The sequence below is a fragment of the Phaenicophaeus curvirostris genome, chromosome 1 (genome assembly GCF_032191515.1).
Source record: "Phaenicophaeus curvirostris isolate KB17595 chromosome 1, BPBGC_Pcur_1.0, whole genome shotgun sequence".
In the NCBI taxonomy this organism is placed as follows: Eukaryota; Metazoa; Chordata; class Aves; order Cuculiformes; family Cuculidae; genus Phaenicophaeus; species Phaenicophaeus curvirostris.
In genome coordinates this window covers 122,493,677-122,510,050 of record NC_091392.1, presented here as the reverse complement: position 1 = coordinate 122,510,050, position 16,374 = coordinate 122,493,677, and the positions used below count along the sequence as shown (strand labels likewise).

The following is a 16,374-nucleotide window of genomic DNA, read 5'->3' as shown; positions in this document are numbered from 1 at the left end:
CCCTAAACACTGAGGAAATCTGCTCAACTCTTTTTGCTAGAATGAGCTGTTGAGTAATACCACAGAACTTTTCTAAAAGGAGTAGAAAATAACTTAGTGCAAGTTACATTGGTTTAAACACAATAAGAAAGGAAAGCGGCATACAAGAAAGCTGGGGAGGGACTTTTTTCGAAGACATGTAAGGATAGGACTAGGGACAATGGCTGTACATTGGACAGGGGAAGATTTAGTGTAGACATTAGGAAGAAATTCTTCACCATGAGGGTGGTGAGGCACTAGAACAGGTTGCCCAGGGAAGTTATGGGTGCCCCATACCTGGAGGTGCTCAAGGCCAGGTTGAAGAGGGCCTTAGATCGCCTGATGCAGTGGTAAATATCCCTGCCCATGGCAGGAGGGTTGGAACTGGATGATCTTTAAGGTCTCTTCCAACTCGAACTGTTCTAAGATTCTATAACTATCTTCATTTCTAAATACTTTTAGACCTTCCATATACTGATCCTTATGTCTTAACAGTTGCTGAGCTACCTACAAGTGTAACTGCAATACAAAGTTACCACAGAGCTTTTTAATTTCCGTATTTTGACTACTATAATCTGCAAAACCACTATGATAGAAAATCTTATAGTTTCTTTTGCAATGTATGTGCCCTGCTCCTAATTAAACCCAGTTATTTTAAGCTTTTTCAGTGATAAGAGGGCCTTATTTGTCCTTGAGCCTCTTAACACAGTACTGTTAAAGGGTTGTGTTTTACTGTTGTTTTTCAATGCTGTAACAATGCTAATGCAAGCCTACCCCTGATATATGTAATTCTAGCAGAAGGAATGCTTAGAGATAAGCAGAATTCACATGTCAGAACATGTTCAAAACTTGTAGAGATTAATTAAACATATCTTATTTCTTTCCTTTATTTTATTTTTTTTAAAGGAGAATTTTAAGACTCAAAAACAGCAGAGAGATGTGATTAGGATTTCTGAGCTCCTTTTAAGAAACGTAACTTTATCTTTAAGGAATTTATCTTCTTTTCAACTGCTCACAGACTAGCTTGGTACAGGACATAATTTTAGAATCCGGTGTCTGAACCAGAACCATCTATTGTTTCACAAGCCATCCACATGTTCCAGAAAAACACTAAAAATGCACAGCTGCAGAATACCTGAACAGAACTGGTGACGATGCTCAGGAAACACAAATGAGATACAAGAGCTTTAATAGTTTATGTGAGTATATAGTAAACTGCATTTCACATAGTTACTTTTGAAACAAACAAAAGCAACCCAAAAATTAGATATCAAAATATATATGTGTTGATTTATCATTAATATAATTTTTCTAACTCTTAGTGTCAGATTGCCAATAAGACTGAAGACCCCTGCAGATTTTCACATTTGCTTTCCTCAAGAACTGTGTAAAAGATACCAGACACTGATCCTTTCCCAACTGAAAATTTACTGCTAATGCCACGCTGGTTGCATGGTTTAAAAGACATCTCCAGACCTAAAACTTTCCAAATATTAATGGCTAAAGTCCAGAAACAACATCCTATAACAATGCACTTCATTATTATTTTGAATCCTGAGGACCCTCCTCTTATTTAACTAAAAGTACTGTGGGATGTTGAAACCAAAGGGACCCTGAGCAATCATTTTTTCATTTTATTTTCTAACCATTACAAGGGTTTTGTGCAACTGGATATCTAACCTTGATTCAGCATTTTCCTTGACTATTCTCAGCAACACTTTATCAAATGTAGCTATTGTGACTTGCCTCCTCCATGCCTTTAAAAATAAATAAATCTTCACACTGCCACAGTACTAGACAAAACATTTCTAATCTTTAGAGCACGATAGAAAACAAATTCCTTCTCATACTCCCTTGACATGAGCCACATCAGCAAGGGCAATAAAGTGAACTGAAAAACAGTGTTACAAATGTATACAAGTACTGGGTACAGACAGGATTAACAGCTTAAAGAATTACAACAATGACAGTTTGTTTACCCTCTTCTCTGTACTAAAGGTATGGTAGAAACCATTACTGTTGAGATGTAGAAGCATGCAAAGCTAAGATCAAACAAAAAAGATATCAAATAGAAGACTGCCTGAGTCTCATTATCACTTAATAATGGTGCCAAAACCTCATAACATCGGTGCAAATTAAGGAAAAATATAGAAAATGTGACTGGAATGGATTAAATGAGGTTTTTATCAGGCTACTCAGTAAAGTATAAGAAACTGGATAATTACTTCACCTAAAAAGGACAGCAGAAATGCCTTTATATAACTTCACAGTATTTATTATTGGGCTAGCACAAGCAAGCACAAGACCCAGAGAAATGACAGTAGGGACAAATTCATTAAACCAAGAATCAGATGGCATCATTCCCTTCTGCTCCTCAAAAGAACTTTCTACTTCTATATAGCACATATATTTTATCCTAAAGTGAAAAGCAAAACTGTATACAGGCAATAAAACATAACTACTATGTGTTGTTGACCCTAACACATTTGCTGCTATTTACTTGTCCTATTCTTTGCTTGGTGATGTTTAAAAAGATACTCATGAAAAAGTGGACACACAAGAAGGAACATAATAGCCTTCAGTACATTTTTCAGAAGTTTACATATAAAGTCTGGAATTGTGTTCCTTCACAACTACAATACAGATTAAAAGACCATGAAGAATCAGTTCACTACTAAAAGATGTAACTACAGGCTACAAGAAGGGCCAAAGGGAGGATCTAGGGAACTACAGGTCTGTCAGTCTGACCCTAGTGTCAGGGAAGGTCATGGAGCAGGTCATCTTGAGTGCTATTACCCAGCACACACAAGAGAACCAGGTGATGAGGCCCAGTAAGCATGGCTTTGTGAAAGGCAGGTCCTGCCAAACTAACCTGATTGCCTTCTATGACAAGGTGACCCACTTAATGGATGAGGGAAGGGCTGTGAATTTAGTGTACCTGGACTTCAGTAAAGCCTTTGATGCCACTTCCCACAATATTCTGCTTGAGAAGCTGGCTGCCATTGGCCTGCACAGTCGCACCCTCTGCTGGGTAAAAACTGGTTGGATGGCTGGACCCAAAGTCTGGAGGTGAAGGGAGTTAATTCCAGCTGAAGGCTGGTCACAAGTGGTGTTCCCCAGGGCTCAATACTGGGTCCAGCCCTGTTCAATCTCTTTATCAATGGCCCGGATGAAGGGATTTTGTGTAGCCTTATTGAGTTTGTGTACGACACTAAGTTGAGAGGAAGTGTGGATCTGCTGGAGGGTAGGAAGGCTCTGCAAAGGGATCTGAACAAGCTGGACTGATGGGCTGAGGCCAATGAGATGCGGTTTAAGAAGGCCAAGTGAAGATTCCTGCACTTGGGTCACAATAATGCCATGAAGGGCTACAGGCTTGGGGCAGACTAGCTGAAAAGCTGCCTGCTAGGACCTGGGTGTGTTGTTTGACAGCTGGCTGATTATGAGCCAGCAGTGTGCCAGGGTGGCCAAGGAGGCCAGTAACATCTTGGCTTGTATCAGAAATAGCATGGCCAGCAGGACCAGGGAAGTAATTGTGCCCCCGTACTCGGCATTGGCGGGGCCGCACCTCGAATACTGTGTTTGGTTTTGGGACCCTCATTACAAGAAAGAAATTGAAGTCCTGGAGCATGTCCAGAGAAGAGTAACAAAGCTGATGAAGTGGCTGGAGAACAAGTCTTACAGGAAGTGGCTGAGATTAGTGTTGTTGTTTAGCATAGAGAAAAGGAGGCTGAGGGGATGCTGTCTATAAGTATCTGACAGGAGGTTGTAGTGAGGTGATGGGTCTCTTCTCCAAGTAACAAGTGATAGGAGCAAGAGGAAATGGCCTCAAGTTGCAGTAGGGGAGGGCCAGGTTGGACAACAGGAAAAATTTCTTCACCAAAAGGGTTATCCGGCACTGGGACAGGCTGCACAGGGAGGTGGTTGAGTCACTGTCCCTGGAGATATTTAACAGATGGATAGATGAAGTGCTTAAGGATATGATTTAGTAGTGGACATGTACTGTCGGGCTTTATGATTGCAAAGGTTTTTTCCAACTTAGTGATTCTATGATCTTAGTTGCGTAATCAGAAATTTCTTACAAGAACACTGAGTGTTATATAAGCATACTTTGGCCTAAAACATTCAATTTGCAAACGCATTTTTACTATTGAATCCTGCCCACTAATCCCCAGGTCTCCCTTAACTTTCTTCTAGAAAACTTTCAACAATCCATCATTTTCTCCCACATCTGGTTTTTTCCCTTGTTATCTTTCATACATTATAGTAGTAAACACCAGAGAGACATAGAAGCCTGCTTATGTTTCACTCACTGGCAAGATTCATTCGAAAAGTTAACAAAATATCTTGAGCTGGAAGGGACTCATAAGGATACTTGTGGCCAACTACCTGCTCCTCACAAGGCTACCTAAAACTAAATCATATGCCTAAGAGCATACTCTGGATGCTGCTTGAACTCCGATAGGCTTGGTGCCATGATCACTTCCTTGGGAAGTCTGTTCAAGACTGATCATCCTCTCAGTGAAGAACTTTCTCCCACCGTCCAATCTTCACTCCAACTGATAGCTTAATTTCATTTCCTTGTGTCCTATTGCTGATCACCAGAATGAGGTCAGCACCTCTCTCTCTGCTGCCCTCCTTGAGGAAGCTGTAGACTGCAATAAGGTCACCTCCTATGACTGCATATGCTGCATATGTAGCGTATCTTGGGAATTTATATCAAAACATAATATCTTCAGATGACATCTGATTAATCATAATCTTTCTTTAGCTAATTTTGTTCAGAGGAAAGTTATAAGGAGAAAGCCATACAGCTTGCTATTTTTAAGAGGAAATTAGTAGGGTTACATACTCTGTGACAACATTATCAAACTTCATAGGCAAGATACAAAATCAACATATTAAAACAAGAAAAAAACAATGTTGTCAGACTATTTTAGGACTTGTGTATAAAACAATCATTTCTTAAGATGGGAGGACACAGAAGCCCTTCACAGGGGATGCCTGGCATTTACATTTTGTATGCATCATCAGTGTAAATACAATTGGCTAGGGTAGTTTTTAAGTTCATTTGCTTAAAAACTATGTAGAGTGACTGCTTTAAGATACACTAATGATGTAAAAAACCACTCCTAGTAATCAATATAAGTGAGGAAAATAGCAAGAACCATTATCTCTTATGGAGCAAAATACAAGTTTTAACTGAGACAACACAGATTTTACAAGAAATACTTAAACATAGACCATATCTTAACCACTTTGGTGACTGAAATGGAGATAAAATTCTGCAACAATGTTTTAAAAGCTGCTCACAGGATAGGCTGAAAATATCAATAACCTCAGGAAGAAACTGAGTGCCTCTTATGGGACAGACTTGGAAGTTTCAGCAACCTCAGAAACAAATAAACTTCATGTGTCACCTAGAAAACCAACGTTTGAATAAAAATATTTACTTTTCAAAAATGTAAGCACTAAGATGGATTCCCTAGTCACCTATTTCAAGATGTATCGATCATCAATAATGTCAGAACACAAGCAACAAACCTCAAACCCTTCCTTTTTTGACTACCATATATGTTTGAAGAAGAATAGGGCTTTACTAAGCAGTTATCTTCCTTTCTACACAACATTTGCAAAATATTTAATTAGCAAAACCAAATTTTACAGTGTTTACAAATTTCATATGTGCTGTTTTGACAAATATTAAGTTACATTAAAATAATGTTTCACCATGGAATGCATACTCATTTTTTGTTCTTTTATAGTAGCACTTTGCATTTTTTATGAAGTTAACAGCCGGAGAGCATTGTTACACAATATGCTGTTAAGAGATATTTGAGTATCTAATTAGAAGGGGTGATAATCAACAAAGTAAAATTAAAGAAGTAGTGTGCTGGAACCTTCAGAAAAGATTAATCACTTAACATACAAGTAACTTTGCTTTTCAGTAAACAGATTTAATATTATGAACAAAATTGTTATAGTTTCACAAATTCATAAGTTTTCAAATAGGTACAGAATTTACTTTTCATTTGGAAAGGATTGCAGTTTTTTATTTGCAGAGAAAAAAAGGGTGGCAAGCACCATGATTTACAACACTGAATAGTAAATAATTACAGGAGAGATTTGGAAAAAAACCCAATGTTTGCAATTTTCTCAGCTGTTGGCTGAACAACTGCAAGTATCTTTGCCAAAAACAGAGTAACAAGCCTAATCAAAAGTGACTTTTGTATATAGAAAATAACTTATTCACTAATCTAGTTTAAGAAGAAAGTTCAACCAGTTGAACAGAAAAGACTGTGACAATACCTATTCAGTTGTGCCACCCACTTTTCAATTCCAATCTCACGCAGCGCTTACAAGCCAAATCTCATGCTTTAGCACATAGAAAGCTTGTTCCTCCTCCTCTAGAATAAATTCATTTCTAGAGATGAAAGACAGTGTTCTATGAAGCAACACCATACTGTTTTTACTGCGAGTTTATTCCACAATTTACACCACAGACACCTCACACATTGCTGGTACAAGGGGAATTATTTGATTGCACAAAAGACAGGCACTTAGCAGGCACTCACAAAGCTTTTACCTATAAGGTGGCAAGCCCCTGTCATCTTTGACTCTCAAATCTTACTTGCAGCTCTAATTGTGAGCACAGCTCGTTTAATTCTACCCAGTGCAAAATATCACCATTTGCAATTAAACCACTTCCTCTAACAATTTTTAACTTTACAAAGCAGTAAATTTACAGAGCAAGGCAAGCCACTGAGAACAGCACAAACATAAAGAAAACTTCATTTATTAGTGGCTTAATAGGAAATTCCATGAAATTATAGCATATGGATCACACTGGCGAAAAAGCATGTGTTTAGATATATGCAAGCCTTACATAAATAGGAAATACAACAGCCACTCAACATCACCTTGAGGTACAGAATGTTTTAGGAATGGAGAGAAAATTAGTTAGGCCCTCAGCAATGCAGAAAGTAGGGCAGAGAACATACAGAAATGGACAAAATTAAAAAGATCATGTTAAAAACAAAGAAACTTTCAAACATAACTGTATAAGGAAGTGCAAAATATTTAAGGTGAAATGGGCAAGTATTACATATAAGACTCAATGATAGTGATATAAGTGATGTCAGCTTGATAAAATTGTCCATATATAGAATATGCATAAGTCACATTTTAAATATATGAGTATTTAGAGTTTGAACACACATTTTGGATATATATTAAAAAGTAACTTGAACTCGTGATCTTTCCAGAAGATATATTAGAGCAGGTCCTCTAAATCTTTGAAATGAAGTCAACTACTTCTTGAGATACCTTTAATTCAGTGCATGCACATTAAAACTCTGGCCCCAAAGCTGGAAAAAATTGTTTCAGAGCGTGTACATACAGGCAGTTTTTATGCTATTTCAACAGAGCCCAAAGGTAACACTGAAACATACTAACCAAAGGACTTTGTTTCAGTTTATGATTTATCTTGCAAAATGTTAAATTCTTGTTCAAAAATGTCAGAGTAATTTATAATCAAGTAACAGAAAAATGTATTTTACACTTAGAGAAAAGAACATAATTTCTACTAACCTTCAGGATCAAGGAGTTTCTCTATGCCCAAGTGTTTCCTGGCTATGTTGAATGCATGGTCTAATCGTTGTACAGGTGACTGCTGAGAAGCCACAGCATTCCAGTCAAATAAGTCAGGTCTAAAGCCAAAATAAGAGGAACGGTAAGTTTCTCCTTTTTTAGTATTAGATTTAATTACATACTTCTATGGTTATCTATCAGCATCTGCTACTACTTTTTTTTTTTTATTTTCCTAATGAAAGAATTTCTTCAATCAGTGCTGGAACTAATGAAGCTTGGTTTCTAATGTGTTTGCATTCTATACTCATCCATGTCTATCACCATCCCATTGACCACATTTCTTATGCTTGACTAAGCTCCAACAGCCTATAAACTCACTCCCCCAATCCACCTGTTTTCACTCATAGCACTCTGCTCCTGTCACTGCCCAAAATGCTTGCAGTGGGCTTGCTCCTCTCTTGCAGCCTCAAAGAGCGCCTGGATGAGAAAGATCATGTGCTGTGGCAATGAATACTGGGACTGGCCTGTGGCAGGCCAAGCAGGACAGATAACTGTTGAGGTAATTTTGCAGCCTCCCTCCTCTCTCCAGCCACCAGTTTTTCATTTCAATTCACTTATTAATTGCTTCAGAGATTACCAGCTCACTGTTATATATGATTGAAATAGGTCAACAGATTAAAAAATTCATGACCTGGGAAAGTACATAGCATAGCTGCACATGTCATTTTACTTACAAAAACCTTTAGAAAAATACACAATTTTCAGAGAAGCACAAAACTGTAGCCCAACAATAGGTTTTAGCTCATAGGAGCAAAAGCAACAGAGCACAATTTAAATGTTCTTGCTGGAAAAAAACAGAACAACCAAAACAAAATTACAGCTCAGATAGACAATCTGAGCCCTTGTATTATCAGTTGCAGTATTTGCTATAAATGATGTTAATACACTGTGATCTTTGGCATCTCATTTGAAAGTTATCCATTAGGAGATCAGAATTTGTTATCAGGCACTCTGGAAAGAAAGTTTAATTAGGGATTCTGTAATTAATGTGCAGATAACATGAAGAAAAACAACTACACTATTTATGACTGATACGGTGTTCTAAATCAGAAAACGTTTAAATGTATAATTTTAGCTACAGATAAATCAACATGTTATTTATACAAATTAAAACATTGCAATTCATTTTGACAAATTTATTTACATTTTTATTAATTTTAGAAGTTAATTTTAAATAGTCTCCCAAAGTTATAATGGATGGCAAAACTGCTCAACAAATCATACAGTAATAATGTCAAAAGAGTAAAAGAAAATTTTCATTTATGTAGTCATAATTTCTGAGTTATGCACTTTTGCTGTTCAATTTTTTCCTGATAGGAGAGTGATTTACATAGTATCAATTAAGTTATTCTAAGTTATTTTGCTTCTCTATGCAGAACTTCTTAAACATTAATAAAAAAAATGGAGGTTTCTCCTTCCCAAATGCAGAACAACTTAAAAATATTAGATTTGGTTGGGGGTAGGACAGAGATGGGAGTGCAAACCTAGGTGATAATCTCTATTTCTTCTGCATAAATTAAACTCATGGATAAGACAAACCATAGTCACTACAAAAAGCAACAAGTTACATCCAATTTAAAGCAAGCAACCAAACAAAACTCAGATGCAGTAAACAAGTATGTCCAGTAACTCCATACCACCACAGTGCTTTGTTCTTAGCCACAGCCCTTATCAGCTGTACAATTTCAAGACACATATTCAAAGTTTAGTCTTATTTTTCCTCAGAGATCATCTGCTAAATCTTGTTTTCATGAGTACATATACAGACATTATGATTAAATAACTCCTACAAGAGTTTATAAGCAGTGAAGAAAAAATAAACACAATTTCTAGGAGCTGGTTTCTTTACCTACTAAAAACATGTTTATTCATTCAATAAGTTTATGCCATATGAACATGAAGTTAACTAATCTAAGATGCACGTGGCAGTGAAAGCTGAAGAGGTAATAAAGTTTGCAAAGGTGGAGATTCAAATAAGTAAGGGAAACAAAGCATATGGAACTGAAACATTTTGAAGCTATTTTAACATCACAGTATGTATTGTTTTTATTTGTGAAGTGACTAATTTCTAAAATATCACAAGCTTTTAAAACAGAAGCCTTTATAACTTACATAACTTTATAACTTTACGTAACTTTTGGTAAAAAAATTATGCAAAGTAGTTATGAACATCACGAAGAAACACCATGCCAGTTTTAATAGGCCATTTCCTTAAGGTGTATTGATTGCATAAAATAACTTAGCAAAAGAGCAATTTACACACATAATTCACAAAAACTTTCCATCAGTAGCTGCTGAGAGGAGTCACACCTAGATCATAAAATTTACCACCTCCTTTTCAAAAGAAAGGTTGCAGGTGTAGTAGTGTCCTGGCTTTCTTTATAGAAGAAAACCCTGTATAAATCTTCAGTACTCTTACAATTAAAGCAAACCAGGAGCTAGTAACTAGCATGCAACCTCTTGATTTGTTCCAATTTAAGTATTTTCATACCTCTTCGTAATATTACTTTTACTTCTACTTTTTCTTTAATTTATTGAAGACAAACTTCTACTTATTCTATCCAAGATCTCTTTTTAATGCCATTTTCCTTCTTCCCTCCCCACTCTGCCATCCTGAAGCAGAAACAGCTGCAGTGAAGGGTTCATTGCTAAGACAGTCAGCTGGCCTAAGATCATGCATTTTAAAGAAGCAAGGAGAAAGCTAATGAATGCCACTTGTCATGTCAAAATCCTGATTAAAGAGCCAGGGGAAAAAAAAAAAGCAACGAAGCCTCAACAAAGTCAGAGGAAAGAAGGAAAGCTCTCTCTGATACCCATCTGGAGGAAAAAGATTACACGAAATAAACCGCAAAAGCTCTTTATTATCTGGAACTTGTAGTAGGGAGAGTTTCAAAGGGTGAAGGTGCCACTCCACTGCTGCTGCCTTGTTTACTCAATTCAGTGCAGAACATACCATTCAGGGAAACATATTCCAAGTTTATATTCTGAAAATTCACACCCTGGTCTCACTGATGTGCCCTTGTAGCTTTGCCAAGTAACCCATGCTCCACTGCTCCTCACACTATGTGTTAAAAACAATTGCAGAAAAGCCTAAACGTCCACATAAAGATGATAATTACACAAATGTGAGTACCTACTCAAAGTAATCCCTTCGTAAAATGATGGAGAAAAGGCATTAGAAATATCCGATCAAAACAAAATAGTCAGCCATAAGCAAGGGAATAGTGGGTTAAAACACTATAAGAGATAAAGCTTCCTTCTGAGAGTACTGCTCTCACAGTGTATTATTTCTATGCAGTTAGCGCTTCATGCTACCCTCTTACTCTCTTTTAATTCTGTCAAAAAAGTGCAGAGAACATTAATTCAGATAAAATTCCACTCTAGTGTTTGAACCTCTTAAAAAAAAGAGACACCTACTCATCACTGAAAAAAAAATACATAAGAGAAATGAAAATATCACCACTTCAATGACAGGGATTGGTTTTGTTTTGTTTTGTTTTATTAATAAAGACCTGCAATTATTTCGTTATCATCAACCATCAAAGTAAAAGGAACCATATTAGATCTTCTCGGTGATTCATGTAAAGCTAGCAATCTCTCCTTAATAACAGCATTAGAGCCTTCCATGTCTAAGGAGTTTAAGGAACTTCTTTCAACTCAGAGTCATTGTGATTGTGCACATATATTGTTGTGGGAATTCAATGAGGATATCTTAACTCTTTTTTACTCCATTTTGGTGGCCTTATACCTAAAATATAACAGTGATATAAACAGAAAAAAGACCAAAGTATAACAACTTTTCCATGTGTTTATTCCTTGACAATGAGAGTCTCAACTACAACTAAGATGAATATAATGGTATTTTCTATAATGCAGTGTTTGTCCTAAATCTCTCAGCCTGGATGCTTTATGGTGAAACAGGTAAATAGTATTTAGCAATCAAATTGAATTATATACTTGTAAAAGCACAGAAAAATGATGTAATAGAAGCCGAGAGGTTTTTGGGTTTGTTTTTTTTTTTTCTTTTTAAAGACTAGATGGAGACAGAATATATTGTTCGTAGCAACTCCAGAGTGTACTAAAATAAAAAAACAAGAAGATATCTAAGTCTATCTCTCATCTTCACCTACTCAATCAACTTTGTACACTTTTTCTTTTCATTCCTCCCTCTCCACTCTCAAAAAGAGCTGCACACAGTCAGAATTAGTGTGACAGAAATGTAAAAGAGACTGTAAATTGAGGCTGACCATGAAAGCTGTTGAAGAGTAAATCAAAGACACACAAATTATTTTAAACATAATATATGGCATACTGTTACTTATTTTAACACTTATATTTCCTTCAAAATTATTTGCTATTATCTGCTGTGAGCTGCAAAAAGTTAAGTTTGCAAAAATCTCAGCTTTTTCTGAGATATCATGTAAACCGGTATTGATCAACTTATGAAGTACATATTCAAACTGTCTATTTTAGGCATGAAGCCAAGACATTCTGACACCTAACAAGTAGTTACCCACATTTTATGGTGAGGAGTATGGTCAGGACACTAAATTTCAGGAGAGCAGACTTCCAGCTTTTCAAGGAATTACTCAATAGGATCCCCCGGGACATAGTCCTCTGAGACAAGGGAGTGGAACAGAGCTGGAAAACATTCAAGGATGCTTTCCTTAAAGTGCAAGAGCACTCAGTCCCTGTACATAGAAAATCAGGCAGGGAAGGGAGGAGACTGTTGTGGCTGAGTTGAGACCTGCTGGTTAAACTAAAGAAGAGGGAACTGCACAGGCAGTGGAAGCAGGGACAGGTAACCTGGAACATGTATAGGGATGCTGCCTGCTTGTGTAGGGATGAGGTCAGGAAGGCCAAGGCACAGCTGCAGCTAAACTTAGCAAGGGAAGTAAAGACTAACAAGAAGGGCTTCTACAGGTACATCAATCAAAAGAGGAAGGTCAAAGAAAACATACCCCTACTGATGGGTTGGAAATGGTGATCACGTATCAACAGATGAGGAGAAGGCTGAGGTACTTAACAACATCTTTGCCTCAGTCTTCCTCACCCCTCCTGGGTCATGAGACAGAAAGATGGTGACCAGAGGGATAAACTTCCTCCCACTGCAGACTAGGATCAGGTTTGTGACCACCTGAGGAACCGGAACATACATAAGTCTATGGGACCTGATGAGATGCATCCCAGAGTCTGGAGGAATTGGCAGATGTGGTTGCCAAGCCACCCTCCATGAGATGTGAGAAGTCATGGCAATCACGAGAAGTCCCTGGTGACTGGAAGAAGGGTGATGTGCCCATTTTTAGAAAGGGCAGAAAAGACAACCCTGAGAACTACCGACCTGTCAGCCTCACCTCTGTGCCTGGGAAGATCATGGAACAGATCCTCCTAGAAGCCATGCTAAAACACGTGGAGGACTTGGAGGTGATTAGTAGCAGCCAGCATGCCTTCACCAGGGACAAATCCTGTATGACCAACCTAGTGGCTTTCTATGATGGGGTGACCGCAACAGTGGACACGGGTAAACTGATGGATGTGATCTATCTAGACTTCTGTAAAGCCTTTGACAGTCTCACACAACATTCTTCTCTCTAAATTGGAGAGATATGAATTTGATGGGTGGATGGTATGGTGGATAAGAAACTGATTGGAGGGTCATATTCAAAGAGTAGTAGTCAATGGCTCCAAGTCCAGTCCAAGTCCATGACAAGTGGTGTCCCTTAGGGGTCTGTACAGGGACCGGTGCTGTTTAATATCTTCATCAATAATATTGACAGTGAGATTGAGTGCACCCTCAGCAAGTTTGCAGATGACACCAAGCCGAGTGGTGTGGTTGCCACATTGGAAAGATGGGATGTCATCCAGAGGGATCTGGACAGGCTGGAGAATTGGGCCTGTGAGAACCTCGCGGGGTTCAACAGGGCCAAGTGCAAGGTCCTGCACCTGAGTCAGGGCAATCCCCGTTTTCAGTAGATGATGGGGGATGATGTGATTTAGAACTGCCCTGTAGAGAAGGACTTGGGAGTGCTGGTCGATGAGAAGCTGAACATGAGCTGGCAGTGTGCGCTCGCAGCCCAGAGGGCCAACCATATCCTGGGCTGCATCAAAAGAAGCATGGCCAGCAGGTTGAGGGAAGTGATTCTGCCCCTTTATTCCTTTCTTGTGAGACCTCATGTGGAGTATTGTGTCCAGTTCTGGATTCCTCAATGTAAGAAGGATATGGAACTGTTGGAATGGGTCCAGAGGAGGCACTACAAAGATGATCAGAGGGCTGGATCACCTGCCATATGAGGACAGGCTGAGGGAGTTGGGCTTGTTCATCCTGGACAAGAGAAGGATGCAAGGAGATCTTATAGCCACCTTCCAGTACCTGAAGGGGGCCTACAAGAAAGCTGGAAAGGGACTATTCATAAAGGCTTGTTGTGACAGGATGAGAGGGAAAGGGTATAATCTGGAGAAGGGTAGATTTAGACTAGACATTAGGAAGAATTTCTTCACTATGAGAGTGGTGAGACACTGGAACAGGTTGCCCAGGGAAGTTGTGGACATCCCATTCCTGGAGGTGTTCAAGACCAGGTTGGATGGGGTCTTGGGTAACCTGATCTAGTGAGATGTCCCTGCCCATGAGGGCCCTGCCCTTTGAGGTCCCTTCCAATCCTAAGTATTCTATGATTCTATGATTCTATGATTCTATGAAATGAGAGACAGAACAAACTAAAATGAGAAACGATCATCAGCAGAAAAAATAAAAAAAGTAAATTTAGAGAGTGTTTGCAAAAATACTGACCAAAGTGCATTTTAATGAATAACCAATAAAGCAATTACCAAAAGCTAGTGACATAGTCACTACATATTAGTTCTTTTCTTATTTAGCTCCCCAAATGCAATTCTCCTAACACCTGCATAAATTCTTGACGAACATAAAGAAAGTGTCAGTGCATCAACGGCAGAGGAACAGGAGGGTTGTGGGAAAGCCAGTTGTTATAAATACTGAATGCAGGTGAGAGACATTCATAAAGCCCTTTTAGAGTATAATAAATTCACTAAGATAATGCCTCATTCCTAACATTATTAGCAAAGAACATTTGCGACTAGAAGTTCTGGGACCATAGTTCAGTCAGATCTACTCAAGGATACCAAGTATATATAAGGGGAAAAAATGGACTCAGAGCAAGAGATGCCTACTGTGTTTGGGGTGGTGGTTTAAGGCACAGCCACTGTAAATGGCTGTCAGTGTTAAATTCAGACTAGAATAGCAATAGACTTAATCAGACAGCTTCATTCAGATACAGTTACATAAGACAGTGAAAATTTTGGGGAGAAATATCTGCAGCAATTGATTCTTTAAGGTAGAAGGCATATATTAAGGTGGTATGAATGCATTTTTTCAGACGATGCCTTCAGAAGAACTTTGCTTATTGTAAGCCTTTAATGATACTTTTAATAAATGGCCTATTACTTATACATGTATATCTTGTAAATCCCTGTTGTCTCTTACTAAACACAATACTTCCATTTAGCCGTTCAAAACCTCAACTCTTACTGATAATTTTGAGCAGTTAGCCAACTTATAGGACATCCCGCTTTAGCAGAGAGGTATAGAAGCAGGAGAAGAGAGATCAGGAGGATTACCACATTGGAAAATAACTACTGCTTTAAAAGTGGTAGTAGCAAGACCTAGACCTTTAAGACAGACTGGCTTGTTTGTCTTCCTTAAACCAAGTACCCAGAACCACCAGAGAACTCTGGATCTCTAAAAGCAGAATTTTATACAGCACAGACTAGAACAAGACAACTTCTGAGCGAAGGTGAAAATCCAAAATAGCTGGGGCAAAAACATGAAAGGTTTTGAAAACAAAGGCTGCCTTTTCCAGCTGTGTCCTTTTGAGGTAAATCAATACTTTCAACCCAGCAACCGTCAGAGGCTTTCAACAAACACTACATTTTCCCTTTCTAAGTCCCCACAGGAAAATCTCCTTCTCACTCTAGGACAACATCAGAGGCTTAGTTTTGGATATATTCCTTGCTTATATCAAAAATTTCCAAGCCTATACCCCTTGAGACTATTTACTTGGTATATACAATGAAATTCCAGAAGAAGATCTAAGCTTGGCATATTTGGTTGTGCTGTGGAAAGCTCAGACACTTTCACTCCACAAGAGGATTCAGTCCAACACCAAAGACAGAATGCAGGTCAAACCAAACAGGTGGCCATTTATAAGAATGATGAAAAATCCACATAGGAAGCAGCTAAACCCCCCACATACACCATCCTCAAGTCTTGTTTGAGCTGTCTCTTACAAGCTCACTGAAATAATGAAAAGTTAGTTTTCCTACCTGTGACTGTGGAGAAGTGCGTTGAAAGCCAATCCATCAGACCAGCTACTGGTGAAATTGATAACATTGACCTGTGGGTAATTACGAGTCGATTGGCGGACCCAGCTCAGCAGAATCTTTTCACTGTTTGTCTGCTGCAGTCCGGCCATGATATTTTTCATTACATCTTTGACCTGCAATAAGAGACAGAATTTCATCAATGACTGAACTTAATCATTAAAAGCTGACTTTTTTTTATTTGACTCAACACCCCTTCTGTTGCCTAGATTTAAGTCTTAAAGAAAAACCTCCTAAGTAATTACGGAACATAATTGGTGTTGCAGTACAATGATAGCAGTCAAGTCTGAATGCTTAACGACAAGTGATATTGAT

General features: G+C 38.3%; 1 protein-coding gene across 4 annotated transcripts in view; it reads right to left on the bottom strand.

Annotated features, from left to right (window-relative positions):
- Window positions 1-16,374, bottom strand: part of DMD (dystrophin) — a 1,224,073-nt gene that overhangs the window by 822,810 nt on the left and 384,889 nt on the right. For all 4 annotated transcript variants that reach the window (XM_069873469.1, XM_069873460.1, XM_069873489.1 and 1 more), the window contains exons 6-7: window positions 16,003-16,175; window positions 7,606-7,724 (exon numbers count right to left, since the gene is read on the bottom strand). In XM_069873469.1, coding sequence (XP_069729570.1) covers window positions 7,606-7,724; window positions 16,003-16,163 — 280 coding nt within the window. In that variant the 5' untranslated portion in view covers window positions 16,164-16,175. The remainder of the gene's footprint in view (window positions 1-7,605; window positions 7,725-16,002; window positions 16,176-16,374) is intronic.